Source organism: Propithecus coquereli, unplaced genomic scaffold (genome assembly GCF_000956105.1).
Source record: "Propithecus coquereli isolate 6110/MARCELLA unplaced genomic scaffold, Pcoq_1.0 Scaffold714, whole genome shotgun sequence".
NCBI classification, from domain to species: Eukaryota; Metazoa; Chordata; class Mammalia; order Primates; family Indriidae; genus Propithecus; species Propithecus coquereli.
Window position 1 is genome coordinate 581,878 of NW_012153219.1, and position 20,598 is coordinate 602,475.

Consider the following 20,598-nt stretch of genomic DNA (forward strand, 5'->3'; position numbering starts at 1 on the left):
TCTAATTTTTAGAATCAACATATAGACAAAATTTGAAAAACATGATTGTGGTATGGGACAATATAAATGTTACTGATCTTGTTATTTAAAAAATAAAAATACAGGTAAGCATTTCGGGGAGGTAGAAGGCAGGGAGGAAAGCTGAAGGGAAGGATGGAAGTGGAGGGCACTAAAAATGTTATCTTACTTTGTGAGGTGTCAAAAATATTGTCTAAAGTTCATGAAAAAATAAAAATATATGAAGTTTACAAAGTTATCAGCAGACCTAAAAACAAATGATGTTGAGAGATGGCAGAGGGTGGTACCTTTAGAGCAGAAAGGTGGTAACATCTAGGACTCATAAGCCAAGAGAGCCTGTGAGCTTGCAGAGGTAAGAAGGTAACTGCACAGAAAAACAGTTCAAATGAACTAGCCGAGGTTGCTCTGAGGAGTGAGACTGGGGACGTGGTGGGGAGGACTTTTGCTTTTCACCAGTACTATTTAGCCACCTGCATATAATTTGATAAAGTTAAAAGAAAATGTTGAGGCCCAGCTATAGGCCGGCATTGTGCTGGGGGCTGAGGACACAGTGAGGAACTCACACAACCCTGCGCCATCTTGCTTTCAAGCCTTAGGCTGTGACCACGGGAGACTTTCGAATCTCTATTCTTACTCACATTTCTCCTGAGCTCTAGACCCAAACTTCAGTCGTTGATTGCACATTTTTCCCTAAAGGACATTCAAATTCACCTTGTTCAAAACATCACACATCCCTTGCTGGAGCAGGAGCTCGCGCCTCTCTGTGGACTGGCCTTTGGCCATGGCGCGCAGGGCTCACCAGTCCCTGGACACCTTCCAGACCCCACCCCATTGTTCTGAGTCTGGCACAAGGTGGCTGCTCAGCAGATGTCTTTGCAAAGAAATAAATTCCTTATATCTGTCACCCCTCCCAACCCTGCAGTTTATCCTCCATGTGTTACCTCAAGTTCACACCCTGCTGGTCCAGACTCTAGCATGGCCAACACGGCTCTGCCTGACTCCCCCTCACTTCCACAGCTCCCGACCTCCCCACTTCTGCTGCTGGCCTTGTCCGTGTCCCTCTGCTACCCTCACTGCCTTCCTCCTCATCTCCCGGCACCAGAGCTGACACAGACCTGGAACTTCCTGCCCACTGGCACTTGGTGCCGAGTGCTTTGCACACACTGACTCTTCACAGCTACCCGACGCACAGGCGGCCACCACTCTCCTCTCACAGATGAGGAAACGTGCGTAAGGTCCACAGCTATCGAGAGCAGCACACGCAGGTCTGCCTGCCTCCAGACCCCGTGAAGCTTCTCACTGTGCTGTCTTAAATCTCTTTAGGCCTCCAACTGGGCTTCTCAGTGACCCTTGAGTGAGCCTCCCACATCACACCTGCCTCTGGTCACGCCCAGACTCGAGTACGAGTACGGCCTCGAAGATCCAGCCTGGTCTGATCTCTGCCATTGTTTTTCATTTCTTGGCATCCAACTTTCTATCCCTTGCCCCAAGCTCAGGCCACCCTAGAGCACAACAAATTCTTTTGTGCCTCCGTGCCTTTGCACATGCTATTTCTTATACTGGGAAAGCCCTTTTCTGGCAAAATCCTACTCATGCCTGAAAGCCCAATTCAAATCACCAGTATCATCTTCAATGTGACAAACCTAGCTGTCCAACCTACATTTTTAACTTTAGTTAACCCATCGGACTCAGGCCTAGCACAAGAGTAAGCCCTGAAAAGGGTGCAGTAATTGCAGGAGCGATTTAAGGTGTCTGTGTAAATTTCTTACTCCATGAATTTTGGAAAGGGGAGAAGCTGCTCTCTGGTTGTTGATTTCTGACCCATTTTTAATGCTAGTTCCCAAAAAGAAAGCTTCATTTCAGTCAGGGGAAGGGGAGACCCAGAGCACCGAGGGGCAAACATCTTTAGCTCACTGGTACAGAGAAGAGCACATGGACCAAGGAGCGCTCAACATAATTTTTTGCAGACTGCTCCTCCCTGCAAAGCTGCAAGCATCAACCAGGGACAACTGGACGCGATTTTTTGGATCATCTGCAGTTTGAGGTAATTCATGAGTCGTTTCCTGTGCACAAGGCCACTGCTTCCTCGGGGGGCCCAGAACCCCTCCAAGAACCCGCTGCATCTGCGGCCTTTACCCCAAAGCGTGCATGGTGCCCGTGCGCACGCGCGTGTGCATGGCACAGGCTGAGGCTGCGAGCAACAGTTAGGGGTACCGGGATGGGTTTGGCTGGGGTCGACCTTCCTTTCACGCGGGGATTGGGGGATTGGGGGCTTTGGGAGCAGGGGGAGGGGCCCTAGGCCGATTCCTGGCCGCCCTCCCTCACTTTCACTTTCTCTGCCCGCCTCCGCCCCCAGCCCCGCGCCCCGCTGGGTCTCGCGCCCCGCCCACTCCCACCTGTCGCCCCCATGCTGACCGAGGCTCTGTCGGGGAGGCGGGAGCAGGCTGGTGGCTGCTGCCCCTCCACCTCCAGTGCGCCCTTTGGCTGGGGGGTGGGGGGCGCCGCCTGTGATGTTGCCACTTCTGTGACGTTCCTGCCACGACCTCTGGGTCAGGGAACTGCGCTCAGGATTCCCGGCGCCACGGATTCCTGGCGCCTCGTGGTGGCGGCCGAGGGAGTCGTCCTCCGAGGGCTGTCTGCCCACAGCCAGAACCCCTCCCCGAAGACCTCAGGGCTCTGGGCTCCAGCAGCAGGCGCAGAGCGGCGGGGATCGCAGCCACGGGTAAGCCTGGCGCCTGCGGGACCGGACTGGGTACCTGCTCTGCCCACACCAGACACAAGGCCACTGACCTTTCCGTGGGCCCAGGACCCCTCCAAAGACCTACCTGCTGGATCAACCCAAGGTGCGTGCACACGTACAAGCTCTTGTGCACAGCTTAGGCTGCCTTGTGGAGCTAGATTAGACAAGGCACCCTGTGTGTCACTGCCACGACCAAAGAATTCATTCCCAGAAAGTCATCCCTGACCCCATGCAGGCACTCAGCAGGCAGCTGGGAGGGGCAGGAGTCCAGGCCCACACCCAGCACAGTCCAGGCCTCGGGAACAGGAGCAGGGTGGAGGGCATCTGGTGTGTTCCCCGCATCCATGCCTGGTCAGTGCCCAGCGCCCCATCCCTTACGTCCCTCCTGGTGGTACTGGGCTCCCCAACTTGGACAATGGCACAATGTGTGCAGGCTTTGGCATCCTCTTCTGCCTCCTCTCTGCCTGGCATTGTTTGGCCAGGGACTTCCCTGCTGTCACTGGGTGGGGCGTGCTGGTCTGAGTGGACAGCATCCACTGAGAGGAGAGGTGGGGAGAGCAGCCTCACTCAAGGGTTGAGACAGTCCTTGACCAACACAAGGACACTGAAAAGACCCCACCAGGAAGGACAGGGAAGGCAGCTGTTAGGGTCATTCAGCGAGCAGGCAGGCAAGAGTGGAGACACCCATGGCCTAGAAACTTGTCATCACCTCAAACTTTATTGCTTACAAAGAGCTCTCTACAACCCACACTCTGCAGTACCAAGGCTGCAGTTCTTCGTGTGCTGGGCTGGGGGTCTCTCTCTGGGAGCAGTCTGGCTCCATGTGAACAGCTGGACAGAGGCTACCTTGGCAAGACTGGGGACGAGCTTCTTCCAAGGAGTCTCGGTGTCCCCTGCCCCCAACGATTCACAGTTGATTTAATGCTACATGAGTCCTGAGCAGCTCCCCCCAGAGGAGAGGCTGGGCTGGGGCAATGGGGAAGGGGGTGCTCATCTTAGAGAAATCTGGAAGAGGGTTGAGGGGTCACAAGCATGGGGGCAGGTCAAGACTGAGTGTGTTCACTCCATCTGCTGGCCTACTGGGCTCACGCAGAGCCACTGACCCACCCTCCTGGAGGGCGGCTGCGAAAGTGCTTTGAGGTCATCAGAGTGCAAAGTGTTGCTGGCAGTGCCCTACGGTAGGGGCAGGGCAGAGGGTGCGAGTGTGACGCCCAGCTGCGCTCCTGGGGAGCTGATGGATGGGGTGTTGACAGCGGGGCCTGGGGCACAGGGGCGCTTACATCCGCTGCTTTCTTTGGCAACTGTCATGCCTCATCCACAGACCCTCCCTGTCACGTGGGTCTTGTGTCACCCCTCACTTTACTGATGAGGGAACCGAGTGCCGGTCAGTCAGTGGCAGTGCTGGGCCTGCTGCTCTAGGGCACAGGGGCACGTGCTGGGGACTGAGAACCACTTCACTTAAACATCTCCTGTGGTCCTTGGCTGAAGCAGAGTTCAGCTCAGGACCTGTGTTGCGACAACCTGAGAAGTGTGGTGTCTTCTACCAAGGAGACTTCCCAGGGTCGGGCATTCCTTCCTCCTAGATCCAGAGGAGTTAGGTGGCTAGGAAAGGCCAGGCCACGGGGTCAGAGGCCCTCCCATTAACCCAAGGACAGGCACACCTGCTGCCCTGGTCCTAGACCAGACCTGGGTGCGGGCCCTTCGATACGTGACACCCTCACACCTGCCTGGGGGCCAAGGGGCTCGCCCATCCCTCCTGACCCAGGCCGGAAGCTGCCCTCCCTGACTGCCAGCAAGTGGTCACTGATCCAAACGGGTCAGGCCAACTGCACTGGAGCAGGGCAGAGAAGATCGTCTTCATTCCCGAGGAAGAGTCCTGCCTTCCTCCTTGTCTCCTCTCATGGCGGAGTGTTCCCCTGGCCAGTGGGGCAGGACTCAGGTGGGAAGTCGTGGGGGGCTGTTGCTTGCCTGACTCGGCTGCTTTGGGCCCCTGGTCCCAGGCTGAGCCGTGTCTCAGGGCAGCACGGCACGGCACCGAGAAGGCAGGCTGCTCCCTCCTGGCAGAGCGGAGCCTCGGGGGAGATGGGGCTAGGGCCTGTTCTCCAGCTGGCCGTGCTTCACTCTCCAGCTCCAGGCAAAGCTGCCATCAGGGGCCAGTGTGCACTGCAGGTCGATGCCCGAGTCTGGCACCTCCATGTCATAGCGAACAGGCTGCCCGTCTTTGGTCACCAAGCTGAAGGCTGCGGCTGGGATCTGGGGACGGAGCAAACCAGTGGGCTGAGGGAGGGGCGTGGGGCTCAGAAGCTACCTGGACGTGCAGACATCTCGCCCCAGCCAAACGGGCAGGCCTGAAGGCACTGTCTGCTGTCCTTCTGAGGACCTGGAGAATCCCACCTGGCCCAAGTGTGGGTCTGAGAACCCCTCAGTCACCACTGCCGGTCTTGCCCTGAGACCCTGGGAGGCATCTGAGGCCATGTCTGACTATTCCCTGGAGTGCCATTTCTCCTATTCAAAAGCCATCTTCCTGGAGGGTGGTGCCAGGTGCACTGGCTTCTGGGGACTCTGCCCCTAAGTGTATACCTGCCCCCTTACCTGGCTGCTGATGCCAGTTGCGATGTCTCCCACCTTGACCCGGTGGAACTCTCGGATGTGCAGGTGTTCGCCATTGAGAGACTGTATTTGGACTTTCACACCTAGGAGGCAGGCAAGGTGACGGTCAGGAGAGCAGCTGCTGCTCCCCAAGGAGCGGGGTCCTGGCAGGGGCTGGGGAACCTGTCCTTTAAGTCACTCTGCTCTATTTAGAGGGGAGCAGGTCTGACTGCGACGAAGCAGCAGAGATGAAAGGTAGGCTGGAGTAGCCCTAACATCCTACACCTGGCTAGCTCTTCCTGGCCGTCAACACCTGGACTGTGGCTGCGTTGCCACAAGCTGAGGTCGGCTCCTGGCGGAAGTAGTATTCCAATGTGGATGCAAAGCAGGAAGGAACTGAAAGCAAAGACTCTTAAATGAGATTCTGGGCAACTGTGATTGTTCCCTGAGCTGAAGCAGGCTTTGGCCAGGCCACGGGGGCCCGATGCCGAAAGTCATCCTGGCCCTGGGGAGGGCCAGGAAGCCATGAACTGATGAAGCTCTTGTTCCAGCAAAATCACAACATGACCTACGCAACCAGGCTTGGAAATTAAGAAACCCTATGTTGTCTTTCTCATCTTCTGACCTCAAATAGCAGAGGAGGATTCTGACAAATGTGTTGTCAAGTTCTTGATTAAAATGCTCATGGGTCCCGTTCCTTCTTTTTTCCCTTCAGAAGAGATTAACTGCTCAGTTTCTTACTCCAGGGAGACAGACTGCTCTCCTCCCCGTGCTCGGGGGCCTTCTGGGACTCCCTCAGCAGCCAATGAAGGGACAATGGCTCTTCAGTGCCCCATCGGGAGAGGCTCGTGGGCGAGCCAGGTCCTTTCATCTCCCTTTCCCGCCCTGTGCCCGGGGGAGACATGAACCCCTCAACAACTCCCTAGTTCCAGGCAGATCAGCTGCTGTGGGGACTGTACCATTGAAGTAGCTTGGGGTGTCAGTGGGCCGCCCCCGGGCCAGCACCATGTTCCAGCTGGAGCTTCGAGCCTCTGCCTGGCTGCTCCACGAGTGCACACCAGAACTCAGGGTGTCCCGCGAGCTCTGCGAGGCCTTTGATGGGTTCTGAAGCAACAAGAGGGGCACAGACTCAGGCCCCTGGGCTCAGGGAGCCATCCCTGGCCTTGGTCTCACTGGGGCAAAGGGGACCTGGGCCCTCTCCTGGGGTGACGAGCTCATGGCCCATGCTGGAGCGGGGTAAGGAGTACTTCTGTGGGGGACCAAGGCTTACCCCCTACTTTCCCTAGTACCTAATCCTCAGGACTGTTGAAGATGGGAAACCATGACCCACCCCACACACCCCAGTGGGGACCCGTCCCAGAAGGAAGGGGTGACTCCTGCCAGCCTCCCTTTACCCACCGCTTGCACACAGCCCATTCACCAGCTGGCCACAAAGCCACATGCTCGGTGTCGGGGCCGGAAGAACCACATCCCCGGAGTCATGGCCGACTCACCTTCTCACTGTCATCTGACAGGGACAGGCTGTCGATGCTGAGGCATGAGAGAATCTGCTCCTGCTCCTCCAGAGAGAACGGCTGGGACAGGCTGTTCAGGAATAATTCTGCGGGCAGAGTGGAAGATGGCTGCGAGGAGGCCGGCTGTGTTGTCAGGGGCCGTCCTGCCGGGGAAGGGGCCGAGAAGGCCCGTGTGGAGGGGAAGGAGAAGCACAGCCCCGGTGGGAGGCCCGGGCCTGAGGCCACAGCTGCAGCTGCCCGCACCTATTTCAAGCTGCTGCAGCTCCTGCTCGGGCAACGTGGTTCTCCGCTCTGGTGAGCTGGGGTTGCTGGCAGGGGCCGGGTCCAGGGAGGACAGAGGCAAGGGTTCCCACGTCCCAGACTCCTCCTTGCTCGAGGTCGGGGGTGGAGACTTGCTCGGCTCTGGGGGCTCTGGTGGCACGGGAGGCTGAAGCTGAGGGGCCCGGGCGGTTGTGTCCTCGGCTGGCTGGGGCCCGAGGTCCCCTGGTGAGAGCTCCTTCGGCTGGGCGTGCAGACTCTGGTGGTAACTGGGCTGGGTTGGCGGAGGATGTCTTGGTTCCGTATATTCTCCCCTCCACGGGCTCTTCAGGCCCCCCACTGTGAGAGAGAGCACAGTGGTGAGCTGGAAACGTGTCAGCCTCGGACCCAGCACAGCCAGGAACGGCTCTTCCCAGTGGAGGGCTAAGAGGAGCAGAGAGGGGCACCCTGCTGGGGCCACTATGGGAGACTGATTTAGGAGGGCAGTGTGGTGGCCTCTGGAGGAGGCCTCTTTAGTAAGATGGGCACACATACTAGGGACAAGACTGCATTTCTTTCTTTTATTCCATTTTCCTTCTAGGTATCAGTAGCAGATTCTAAAACTATAGCAACAGCTCCAGAGAAGGACTTTGTTAATAGGAAAGAGAAGACTTAAAATGAGCCTTGAGGCAACATCAACTCAAGAGTTTCCAGGAAAACTGACCACCCTGACCAGCCCCTCTCCTTCCCCATCCCCACAGTCGGTGCTTCCCAAGGGCACCATTTCTCTGGCCTGGGGGCAGCTCAGCCCTGGGGCCATCCTTGTCATTGCATCACTGCCACCAGGCTTTGGTGAGGGGCTGTGCAAGGTCTCTCTTGTTTTATTTATTTCTTTTCATTCCCACCACCATTCCTTCCCTGCTGTCCCCCAGGTGACATTCTATTATGTCTGATGTAGCACTTTTGAATTGATTGCATTCCTGCAAAATGCATGTTGTTTTTAATTTATCATTTTTTAATTTACAAAGAAGACCTTACATTCTAGGTCCTGTTCTGTTGGTTCCTCTGCTCATTCAGCACGGTGGCTTTAAGATCCGTCCATGAACTGCTGCTGGGTGCTCCCCGGGTACCCCCACCCTCTGCCTCTCCACTCTCCCGGTGAGGGACCCCGGATGGCACCCAGCTCCCCTCCCACAAATGAAGCTTCAGGGCACGCCCTCAGGCACACCCCTTCATGGATCTGCAGAATTCCTTTGGCAGCGCACCCGGAAGTGGAGGCGCTCAGTCCTACTCTGCAGACGACAGCCTCAGTGTGGCCAGGTGTCCTCTAGAGTGGCTGTGGCCTTGTCCACGCGCCCTCCAGTGATGCCTCCAGGCTCCGACTGCCCCACATCCCCACCAACTTTGGTGCTACCAGCTTCCTGCTCTGTCCCGGTCAGATGGCTGTCGGGTGATACCTGCCTTTATTCTGTATCTCTGATTCCTAATGCGTTTGAGCCCTTTACACGTTCTAACCGTCTTCCAGGGCCTGGCACTAAGCCTTGCACTCACATCACCACAGTCTCCCCAACAAGCCCAGGCTGCTGGCATCCCCATGCTCTAGATGGGGAAACTGAGGCTCTGAGAGGGAGAATGGCTCGTTCCGGACCTGTGCCCGCCCTGCCGCCCCTCTGGGCCTGTTGATGTCCGCCCACCGGGGGTTGCCCCCCAGCGCAGGGCTCTCACCTTGCTGCAGCGCCTGGTCGACCTTGCCCCCCAGCTCCGACGCAGACGCTCGATGGCTGGGCTCTTTCCGCAGCCCCTCTTCGATGGCCTGGGCCGTGAGGGGGGCGCAGGAGGGTGGGATCTCCCTCACAGGAGGAGGCTCACTGGCAATCTGAGGCGGGTGAAAGGCAATAGGTGAGGCTTGCCTCCCCCCAGTTTCCTGTGCCAGCTTTCTGGTCTTGCTTTCCGCCCCTCGCCCCCACCGCCCGAGGCCATGCTGGGCTCTGTCACAAGGAATGGAGAGTCTGGGCTAGAGCGAGGGCTGGCACTTTTCCTACAAAAGGAAAAAAAGGATCCACATAAGACAGGCCAGAGCCAGGCAGCAGGACGCCATGGCCTCCAGGCCGGCCCATCAGGAGGCAGGTGGAGGTGGCCCAGGCTGTGGCCAGAGGGAGCTCTCCCCTGCCACGAACCCAATGAGTCCTTCAGCTGGGATCTCTCCTTGGGCCCCTAGTTTTGGGTGGCACGTATTTTAATCAGAACCCCATATTTATGACGAGGCCCCCCCGCTCATGTGTGCTCCTGAAGAGCTGCCCAAACGGGCTTCCCCTCCTGGCCGCCCAGGTCTGCCACTGACCTTGAGGCAGAGCGGCCCCCGGAAGTACTGCGTCCAGGGGTGGCAGCCGTTGAGCATGTGCAGCATCATGCAGCAGCTGCTCCAGACGTCCACCTTGGCGTCGCAGGGCTGGCCCAGCACCACCTCTGGAGCCATGTGGGTCTCCGTGCCGGGGATGTAGTCCCCTGAGAAGGCGGGGGAGACAGAAAGTCACCCGTGAACTCCGATGGGCAAGAGCCCAGGCAAGGCCCACCCCAGCTAATTCTTGGTGTACTTCAGATGTGTGTCTGTTAAAGAACTTTAAATGCAGAAACCAAGCCTCCAAGTCAAACTCGCTGGGGAGGAGCTAAGCCAGGGACCCTGCTGGGGACCCGTACAAAGAAGATCATTCATGACATGGGCTCTGCCCTTTGAATTAAATCCTCAAAGTGCTTTTTTTTTTATTTTTGAGATACGGTCTTGCTCTGTCACCCAGGCTAGAGTGCAGTGGCATCATCATAGCTCACTGCAACGTCCAACTCCAGGGTTCAAGCCATCCTCCTGGGGCTAGGATTACAGGCACGAGCCGCCCCACCCAGCCTAAAGTGCTTTTTAAAACTGGGAAAGGGGCTGCACAATGAAAATTAAGTTGTAGAAGACAAATTATTGGTATGATATTCCTGAAATATTAGTAAGTGAAAACAACCCCAATAATAGAAAACTTTTATGCATAGAAGACTGGAAGGCTTGATGGTAGATGTTAACAGTGTTTTCTTTCCTGGTGATTTATACTTAAAATTTTCGCTTAGCTCTACTTCAAACAATGTTAGAAAAGGTATTACTTCTGTAATAAGAAAAAAACCCCATTAAAGTTATTTTAAGGTGGAAGTCGGGTGTCTATGTTCAATTTACGGCTTCAAAATTAGCCAACACAATCCTTTAAACAATACACAATCAGAGACCTCTAAAAGATTGTTTTCCTTTTGGTCAAAATGAAATCATTTTATGCTTAATGCCATAAATGAAAAAAGCAGGGCACAAAATTGTGTTATAATGGCCTTAACTAGGCACAGGAAAAAAAACTTGAAAGGAATTATCTAAAATATTCATGATTATCTCTCCGGGCAACAGGAATGGCGAGAATTCTTTTTTTCCTCCTCTTTTATACGCTTAATTCTGTTGTAGCCAAATATTTCACATTGGGCATGGATTATTTTAATAATCAGAAAAAGTTAAAAATATACGTTTCATTAGCTGTGGAGCCCAGGCTTCTTGGTCAGTCTGCCCACTGTGTTTCTGGCCAGCTATGGTCAGAGCTGGGGTCCCAGACTGGCAACACAGCACCCCCGAAAAGGCCACACAATGTGGGTCATGGGGGGAATAGGGGCTCCAAGGCAGAAGGCCTGGAACCTAGAGAGAGTCACCCAATCTTTCTGTCCTCTTCCTTGTGAGAAGAGCATCAGAAATGAGCACCTGGGCCAGGCGTCATGGCTCAGGCCTGTGATCCTAGCACTCTGGGAGGCTGAGGCAGGAGGATCATTTGAGGCCAGGAGTTCAAGACCAGCCTCAGCAAGAGTGAGACGCCATCACCACAAAAAATAAACAAATTAGCCAGGCATGGTGGCAAGTGCCTGTAGTCACAGCTACTCAGGAGGGCGAGGCAGGAGGATCGCTTGAGCCCCAGAGTTGGAGGTTGCAGTGAGCTACAATTGGGCCACTGCACTCCAGCCTGGGTGACAGAGAGAGACCCTGTCTCAAAAACAAAAAAACAAAGCACATTATCACGTTTATACATAACAACAAAATCCTGATAATCAGCCAGGGCTTAACGGCATCAGCAGACACAAAGTGCTGGCATCTCCTAAGCCCACTGTGGACAGCAGGAAGGCATGTGGCTGGTGCATCCTGAGGGGGGGCAGTGGGGGGCCTTACCTGTGAGCAAGGACTTCCCCAGGCCGTCAGGTTGAAGGCACACAGCATGGCCAAAGTCGCAGAGGGCCGCATGGCTCCCGTCGCTGGACAGGAGCACATTGTCAGCTGTCATGCAGACACCGGGGAGGAAGAGGAACAGGTGAGTCACGTGCGGTCCCAGCCCACCCTGGCTCGGCTTGCCCTGGCCTCCAGTGAGGCAACTTTCTGGCTGTGCCTACACGGCAGCTGCTGCTTCTGATTAGTTTCATTAGTCATGGAAGAAGGCAGGGAAGAAGGGAATGGGCCGAGGCTAGAAGCAGGCAGCAGGCAGGATCTCTGAGGTGAGGGGACAGGAGCAGGGTTTACTCCCTGGGGTGCTGCCCAAGCCCCCTGCCAGGGCTCTCTGTGGGGACCATCTATTGGAAACTACGGTGCCCGGCCGAGGGCTTAGAGAACATTCCCCTTCCTACCGGGCACAGCTCTGTCAGCCTGACTCAGGCCCTGCCACCAGAGATGAGCAGGCAGGGCTCAGAGGAACGGGGGGAAATCAGGCAGGATGGCATGAGGGACAAGCCCACTGGGGACCAGTGCCACGTGGGCCTGAGCTCACCTTTGACATCTCCGTGCAGGATCCTTCGCGTGTGGAGGTACTGCAGCCCCTCCAGGGCCTGGCCCAGGTAGTAGAGCGCCCGGTCCTCCGGCAGGCGGCCCTGCTGCTTTATGAGCTGGCCCAGTGAGCCACCTAGGAGACCACGCGCCAGGTTTTACATGGGGCTTTCCCAGGCCTCTGGGCCAGCCAAGGGCAAGAGCGAAGGGCAGCTGGTGGGAAAGCAGGCCTGTCCCGCAGATGTCGCAGGGTCAGGAGGTTAAAAATGGACTGACTGGCTACCAGTCAGCCTGGGCAAGATCAGGGGGAGCTCTCGGCCCTGAATTCGGAGGGAGAGTGGGGCCTGGCTCCTTACCTTCCAGCAGCTCCATGAAGATGTTGACCCAAGGACCTTCCCTCACAGCGCCATATAAAGGGACAATTCTGGGTGAGGTCAACCCTGCACATGCCATCAACTCCTCTGCCCGAAACACTTCGACCCGCACCTGAAAGTGCCCAGAGGCATCTGTGAGTCGGGGTGAGGGGACCTGCTGGACCCTCAGAGACTAAACGGTGCACCCCACACCCTTGGCGTCAGGGGCAAGTTCTTGTTCTTAATTAAAGTTCTGCAGTGCTGAGCATGTGCAAAAACACAGTCACACAAAAACTACATTCCTTACCTGGGCTCCTGGCATGCTGCCCACCCTCAAATCCGCCAGACATAGAACATTTTTTTCCCCAGCCCAAATGTCTGACACTTTCTAGGATATGGGGCCTTTTGCTTAACACCATCCACATCTACCCTTAGAAGCTGGGTTTCTGACAGGTGTCTCTGAGTCCTCGGCATCTTTCCCAGCACTTAACTCCTGCTCTAACTATCTGTCTCTCTCCCAGAGGACTGAACGTCTAAGCAGGCAGGGCAGTGTTTATGTTTGTTGTGCTTGCAGCTGCTTCCCCAGCCTCTGAGCACGGGAAGAGGCTTCTGGGGAGGGGTTTGGCCCAGGCAGGTCTGGGATCATTCACTCCTTTCTGCAGGGACTGGCAGCTTCGCAGGAAGAAATAGGCCTTAGATACAAACATCTTGGGCTGAGATCCTGGTTCAGCCATTTAAAACGAGGCAGCACACTTCCCACCAACGTGTGCTTCCCAGCGTGAACGGTGGGACAGTGGTGTCTGCTACTGGGTAGGGTGAAGATTTGGAAGGAGCGCCGCTGGGAGCCCAGGAAGAGCTAGCTCCCCACTTCCTCCAGCTCAAATCAGAGCAGAGGATTAAACACTTAGACTTCATGAACGTTTGTCCTTCCTGGCTGCTGCCGGTTCTCATGCAAGCCTTAAGCGGCATCGCCAGGGGGCGCCAGTGGCAGCAGCAGCCTGGAAGAGACCTATCAGGGACACCCCGTTAAGAGTGTTGTTTCAGACTTGCTGACTCGGCAAATGGGAGATCTGACAACGTGGGGGTTTTGGACTTTTGCCTATCAGTGGAAAATGCCTTTCTTCTGTTACTTAGTATCTGCCTTGGTTAATAACCTCCCATGAACTTTGACTCTTTGTCAGCGTTTCCAGCTCTAAAAGGCCTGTGAACCTGAGTGGGAACTAATTCACCAACGGGACTGGTGTTAGCCAATGTCTTTAACAGTGTCGCGCCCAGACCGAGTTAAAGCACCCTAGGGCACCCCAGAGAACGCAGAAGGACACCAAATGGATAGTTCACATTTGAGGGAACGGCCACGCTCACACCACGTCAACTACTGGCTAGACACAGTTCAGCTTCAGCATGAGGTCACGCTAAGTTCCTTCTGATGACAGATCTTTACGAAGCTGGACTCCAGAGCTGCCGGCCGCCCGGCCTCCCACAGGTCTTTCCAGGCGTAGCCCGTACGTGCTGCACGCTGTACCCACACGAGGCGCATCCCCAGGCAGGAGCACGGCCAGCAATCACCACTGCCAAATCCAAGAGCTGCTTCCCTCCTCCGAGCTCCCCGCCTGCTTGACGCCAGCACCACTTTTTCCTCCTTGAACTCCCCCCTCTTGTTTGGTTTAGTGTTATCTGCTTTATTCCACCAGTAAAAAGGGGGCTGATGGCAATCCTCTAAGTTCTTTTGAAGACTGCAGGAATGTAAACTATGAGGAAGGGACCGACACAGTACTGGGCACACAGATGTCCAGGAAATATCAGAGGGTCCCCCTTGTTTTCGCATCACCATCGAGGTATTCGCCCCTTGCTCCTTGCTCCATTTGCAATCTAAAGGTGCGTCCAGAGCCAGAGCCTGCTCACCTTTCCCCCATACAAACATCTATCCCTGTCCCCATTACAACTAGAGTTCCTTCAGGCCACGCCTGTGGATGCCACATCTCTGTCCCCAGGCTCTGCACATTGTCTGGCACAGAGCAGGTACTCGGTGACAGCTGGGTTGACTTGGCCACACTATTCCAGATCAGTGGCAGAGCCAAAGGGAGGCTCCCAGAAATCCACGCTCCAGCCAAATGTTCTAAAATGAACTGTTCTTAACTCTCTGTGGGCCACAGACCCCTTTGACAATCTGGTAAGTGATATGGACCCTTCTCCATCAAAAATGTGGGCGTGCCCATATACACCACACACACACACACACACACACACACACACACACACACACACTTTTGAATAAAGTTCCCGGAATTCACGGAATCCATCCACGGACTAGGATAAGAGCTTCTATATTAGCTGGTAAAAAGCACAAGAGAGTTGTACACATACCAACAAGGAAATCTGTCCAGTATATGCCATTACACGAAAAAAACATGGTACAGGATAATCTCGAATAGGATCTCATCTTTATAAAGAAACAACTACATGTTTATATATGCACAAAATGTCTAAAAAAAGATTTATGTCAAAGGGCGGTTACCTCCGAGAATAGGATTGGGGAACAGGGAAGCTTTAGTTTTTTTGGGTATCATTTGAATGCTTTTGTAATGAATCTGTATTTGTTTGCAATTACAGATTTGTTGTAAGGTTAAACAGAACAAAAACCCTGGACCCATGGCCAATCAGTATCTGGCCAAGGGTGTTCTAGAAGGAGGACCAAGGGGGCGCTGGCATGACCACGTGATACCATACATCCGATTCTCCCCGGGGAGCACTGGAGGGCATGGACTTGTTCTGACCCTATGCAGCCTGGCCTCTGATCCCTGGCCCACCTCCCAGTCCCTACCCCTTAATCAGGAAGCTGTTTCTCATGTTATCCTCCAGCTGAAAACCCTAAAGGCTACCACTGCCTTGAGAGAAAGGAGGGGCCGTCTGCCCAACAATAGCAGCTGTGTGGGCTGCAGAGCGCTGTCTCCACCGAGTGCTCCTAGGTAGCAAAGAGGCGGTTCTGAGTGGCCGGCTTCGGTGGGCTTGAGCAGCAGCCCTGGTGCTAGAAGTCCATGTCTTGTGCTTGAAGCTTTCCCAACTGCCTTGGCAGGGGAGGGTGAGAAATGGAGTATTTGTCTTCTTCCACTATATTAGGGTTGTTTATCTTGTTGCCCGGGGCTCTGAGGACCTCAGCAGGGGAACAGCTGAGAAGCCCAGTGACTAAGCTCCCAGCACTGGGTGCCCGTCTCTAGGACACTTCACACTCTCTCACCCTCCTCCCACCACCTCTCAGGAGGGACAGCTGAGCCTTCTCCGGTAGCCTGGGGAGGGGAACCGCAGCTGAGTGGGGGCAGGCACGTGGCCTTGGCGTGCAAGTGGCAGATGAAGATCCACACTGGCAAGAACTCAGCGAACTCAGCACATGTTTCTGCCAGTGCGGGGTGGTGGGGTGGAGCTTGCTCACTGGATGCAGTGCGTCTGAAGTTTGCGGTAATGCCTACAGGTAGTCCCCTCCCTCATCCCACCACCCTCGCCCAAGTTCAAACCTGGGAAGCCAGGTTTACTCACATCACAGTTTAGCCTCACCCCTTAAGGCCACAGGCACCCAAGACAGCTGTGGCAGTGTCCATTCTGCATGGGGCCCAAGTGTGCTGGGCCTGTCTGGTCTGGCTGTGGGTTCAGTATCCCTTATCCGAAATGCTTGGGACCAGGAGAGTTTTGGATTTCAGATTTTTTCAAAGTTTGGAATGTTTGCATTACACTTACCAGTTGAGCATCCCTAATCTGGGAATCTGAAATGCTCAAGGGGCCAAGACGATGGTCCACAGAGACGTGTCTGAGGTCCCAGTACTAGCTTTGAGGCTAAGACTTTGGGCTGGGGACAAGGTGGCTTCCATTAACCGGGAGGTGAGAGTCAGGGTAGGGAAAAGATGCCAACGGGGGCAGGGCGCTCCCAGTGAGCCTGTGGTCTGCTGCCTTCGCTTCTCACCCTGGCCTGGACAGTGTGATTTCACAGGAGGCGGCCTCGGCTCTAGGCCCAGGGATGTGGCCTTGGGCAAGTCGCAGCCTCCTCTCTGGTCTCCAGTTCTAACCGAGATGAAGGGGCGGGAGAGGTGGGTCATGTCTTCTGACTGTAATCAAAACTCTAGGACCATGAGTCAACCTCTTCTTCTGCCTCTTTCTGAAGAGTGGTTCAAAGCCAAACTCTAGGGTGAGACAAACCTGGGTCTGAATTCTGGTTCTGCCACTAGGCCAGTTACTCAGTCTCTTGCTCAGTTTCATTTCCTCATAAGGCCTGCCTCACAGGACTGTACTATACCTGGCCAACATGAGGGAGAGCTCAAAGCAGATCTGTCTAACTCCCGAAGTGTACAGCCTCCCCAAAGGACCCGATAGGTGGGGGCTACTGCTCTTTTTTTTTTTTTTTTGAGACAGAGTCTCACTCTTTTGCCCAGCTAGAGTGAGTGCCATGGCGTCAGCCTAGCTCACAGCAACCTCAAACTCCTGGGCTCAAGCAATCCTTCTGCCTCAGCCTCCCCAGTAGCTGGGACTATAGGCATGCGCCACCATGCCCGGCTAATTTTTTCTATATATTTTTAGTTGTCCGATTAATTTCTTTCTATTTTTAGTAGAGACGGGGTCTCGCTCTTGCTCAGGCTGGTCTTGAACTCCTGAGCTCAAACAATCCGCCCGCCTCGGTCTCTCAGAGTGCTAGGATTACAGGCGTGAGCCACCGCGCCCGGCCTTGGGGCTACTGCTCTTATTACCTTTTGGTCCAGGGGTGGGTCAGCCCCACTACATGGTTTAGGGGTTTTAGCTCAGCATGAATTTCATTATGGTCCAACCATCTTCCAGGTCTTGACTTGCTCCTAAGGGCTGTGGCTATATCAGGAGTGGCCTAGGCTGTACCCAGACACCATGGCTGTGTGCCCCTCTCACACTCACACACGAGCACACCAAGGGCAGCGACCAGGCCAGGACATGTGACAGGCTGCTCCCTTCCACCTCCAGCCAACCCGGGGCAGCTAGCAACAGCCACACTCTGTTAACAAGTCAGACCCACGGCCACCTTGTGATTGTCCTTTACAGAAAGCAGAGGACATGCACCAGGGACCCTGCCTCGCTTCCCTCTTCAGCCCCTGAGCCCTGGCCTACCTTTTTGACAGCACACTGGAAGCCAGTCTGCTTGTCCTCCATCCTGTGTACCTCTCCGAAGGAGCCTCTGCCCAGGCGGGGCTGGTGCGTGGCCCAGTGGACCTCTTCTCGGTACTCATAATCCACTGGCTTGAGTTTCTGGGGTTGGCAGGCAAGAGAGGCCAGTTTTAGTGGCCAGGGCAGCAGCAGGAGGGACGAAGGCTCTCCAGCTGGCAGTCCTTGCCAGGGCTGCTGAGCTGAGCCCTTGCGACCAGATGCCTCTGGATCTAAGGCAGGGCTCTGAGCGGGGCAGGACCACAGAAGGGCTTTCAAGAATCCAGTGGAGGTAAAGGAGAGGTTCACAGGCTGCCAGAGGCCAGCTCATCCATGCGATGAAAAGCCTTCTCCCACACTTGTGATCATGGGACAGAAATGGAATTGCCAACAAACCTGACAATGGAAAACTATAACCCCAGCTAGAAGGTAGAAGAAAGAGAGGAACAGCAGACAGGAGCTGGGGGCGGGGCGGGTCAAGGGATGACGTTACAAGTAGATGGAGCAACACTCAGAAATTAAACTTTGGTAAAATCATTTAAAGTTGCAAAGTTATCTGGAACCAGAGGGAAAGGGGAGGAAGGGCGAGGTGAAGATGGACACAATCCCCATCTCCTGTGTCCAGCTGCTGTGAGTTCGCTCCTGCTTCCCAGTGGATGTGTTATTCACATGGTACACACGATCGCAATTGTGAGCCAACTGACCGGAGGAACCAAGGATAGAAACAGCTAAAACGGCTGTGAAAGTGAGGCTGGGGGTGGAGCGAGAGACGACTGCTTTTCATCCACGATGAGCACTGTCCTACTATTTCATTTGTCACCACAGGCCTGAGCGACCTGATAAAGACAGAAAAGCATCCCCCCAAGGTCTGGCGGGTTGCCAGGGGCACCGCTCTTCCCCGAGTCCCGGCGGCAGCTCCCGCACTGGAGGTGCTGGGGAGGGATGCGGACGCGTGTTCGGGGGATTAGTTACCTCAGTAAGCAGGACCCCCTCGCTGTCCTCGGTTTCGGGGCCGGGCTCCCGCGGCCTGGAGCCCCCTGCTGACCAGGTCTTGGCCAGGCTGGCCAGGCTGTGGGCGCGGCCGGAGCTCACGCTGCCTTGCAGGGCGTGCACCAGGTACTCCTCCACAGAAAACTTCTCACGGGCACCACGGGATGGGCAGCTGGGCCCCGGGTGTCGGTCAGGCAGGGGTTTCTGACTATCTACACAGGCCAGTTTGCTCAGGTGTGGGCCAGGCAGGGGCTTCTGACTGTCTATGCAGGCCAGTTTGCTCAGGTGTGGGCCAGGCAGGGGCTGCTGGCTGTCTACATAGGCCAGTTTGCCCAGGAGGAAGGACTCTAGGGGGTGAGGTTTCCAGGGCTGGAGAGGGTGGAATGGGAAGGGGTGGGGCAGTCTGCTGTAGGGGAAGGGGTGAGCGGGCTGGGGCAGGGGGCCTCCGTCCTGGGGGTGGTGGAGTTTCCACACATGGTTCAGACATTGCAAGGGGCTGATCAGTTTGTGAAGTTCCGATCGAGGCAGTGCTGGCCGGAGGCCCTCGCCAAACTGCTTAAAACTGAGCTGGCCAAGGCCTGGTTCCTTCAGAGGCTTGGTGAACTGGGGAGTGTTTCTAACATACGGGGCGCCCAGTGGAGACTCATCCTCCTGTGGGGGAAACCGCAGGTGTGAGGACATAGGGCCAGGGCCAAGGGACAGGTCCCATTCCCAAGGCCCCGTGAGCCTGGGGGGCGGGTCTCACCTGCACTGGGACGGTGCAGCTCTCCTGCTCAGGGGTTCTGGGGAGGGGTTTGGCCAAGGCCACTCCCGTGTGAGCCAGGGACTTCGAGCTCTTCTTCTTCCGTTTCTTTCGGGCTTTGCTGTGACGTTTCCCCTTCCAACACACACGGGCCATTTTGCCCTCAGTTGCGTGGGCCACATTGTTGGGGATTTGATCAAGACTCTCAGACTGGCTATAGAAAAAGACAGATGCACATGTTGAGCACGTGGAGGCAGGAAGAGGGAATGGTTCAGGTAACCGTATCTGGAGTCACGCAGCCCTGAGGTCAAATCCCAGCTTTGTCATTACTTGCATGAAGGTAGAAAGTTCCTAAAGCCCAAGGAACCTCAGTTTTATCATTTATGAAATGGGTATGGTATTTTCTGCCATGCAGGGTAGAGATGGAGCTTAAATGAAATAGTTCATTTTAAAAGCCTACCTCAGTGCCCGGCCCTAAGGCACGCGCCCATAAGCCATGCTTACTACTACGGTGACGGGGCACTTGCTTGGCCCTTCTCGGGGAGGATGGTTGTAGCAGCCACACAGCGCTTGCACTGCTCTCCAAGGGGGCGGCACACACTCAGGGCAGGCATGCTCAGCCCTGAATGACCACAGCTTGTTTCTGTTGCTTCTGGAAGGGGGAACAGTTGAGGCTGGTCGCCTCCACCCCTACAGGTTCCCGGGGTCCCTGGCTGCTGTCAGAACGTGAGGAGCCGCATAAGCACGGACGGCCTGCCTGGGCTGGTGCCTGGTACTGTGGAGGCTGCCCCTCTCTGCTGGCCTCGGGGCCCATCCCCATCGTGGCTCTGACCGGCTGGTATCCTTGCCAGGTGTTCAAGGAGCTGGCGGCAGGGGGTTTCTGAAAGGGCTGCTGGACACAGCTGTGAGCAGACCACGGCTTCGGCCCCTCTTCCTGGCCTCCTCCTCTGCCCCACGGAGGCCACCCACCAGTCCTGGGGCCTGCCAGAGGCCCACAGGCTTCTCTCAGGCAGCTGAGAGAAGTGTGTACCAGAAGCCCCCTTCCCTGGGACCAAAGGCATCTGGGGCAGCATGAAGAATTCGAGCACACTGAGCATTTCGAGGTTCCAGGGCAGCAGCCCTTCCCCCAAGCTTTTTATCACTAGCAGGTTCCAAATTCCAATGATACAAAAGTCCGCCTGGTGGTAGAGAAGGGAACTGTTTCCAGGCTGAATTGTCAGTTTCCAAAAATCATCTTTGGGGGAGCAGGGAGCCTGGGAACAGACGGCCTCGCCCTGGCTTCCTGGCTTGGGGCAGGCTCGCATCTGCCTGTTCTCTCCTGTTTCCACAGCCCCCCATCCCTACACAGATGTGTCCACAGGAGGAAGACAGTGGGTCTCCCCAGGAGCACAGTGAAAGGGCCCCTGCGGCCTGCGTTCCCGGCCACGCTCCAGCTCCTGTTCCCAGCA

At 55.7% G+C, this 20,598-nt stretch overlaps 1 protein-coding gene across 1 annotated transcript in view; it reads right to left on the bottom strand.

Annotated features, from left to right (window-relative positions):
• Positions 1-3,463: 3,463 nt before the first annotated feature.
• MAP3K14 (mitogen-activated protein kinase kinase kinase 14) overlaps positions 3,464-20,598 on the bottom strand; it is a 41,656-nt gene continuing 24,521 nt past the window's right edge. The window contains exons 4-16 of the mRNA XM_012661518.1: positions 19,154-19,364; positions 18,391-19,059; positions 17,386-17,523; positions 12,271-12,400; positions 11,919-12,050; positions 11,330-11,434; positions 9,440-9,603; positions 8,824-8,974; positions 7,105-7,458; positions 6,841-6,947; positions 6,307-6,451; positions 5,351-5,451; positions 3,464-5,011 (exon numbers count right to left, since the gene is read on the bottom strand). Coding sequence (XP_012516972.1) covers positions 4,847-5,011; positions 5,351-5,451; positions 6,307-6,451; positions 6,841-6,947; positions 7,105-7,458; positions 8,824-8,974; positions 9,440-9,603; positions 11,330-11,434; positions 11,919-12,050; positions 12,271-12,400; positions 17,386-17,523; positions 18,391-19,059; positions 19,154-19,364 — 2,572 coding nt within the window. The 3' untranslated portion in view covers positions 3,464-4,846. The remainder of the gene's footprint in view (positions 5,012-5,350; positions 5,452-6,306; positions 6,452-6,840; positions 6,948-7,104; positions 7,459-8,823; positions 8,975-9,439; positions 9,604-11,329; positions 11,435-11,918; positions 12,051-12,270; positions 12,401-17,385; positions 17,524-18,390; positions 19,060-19,153; positions 19,365-20,598) is intronic.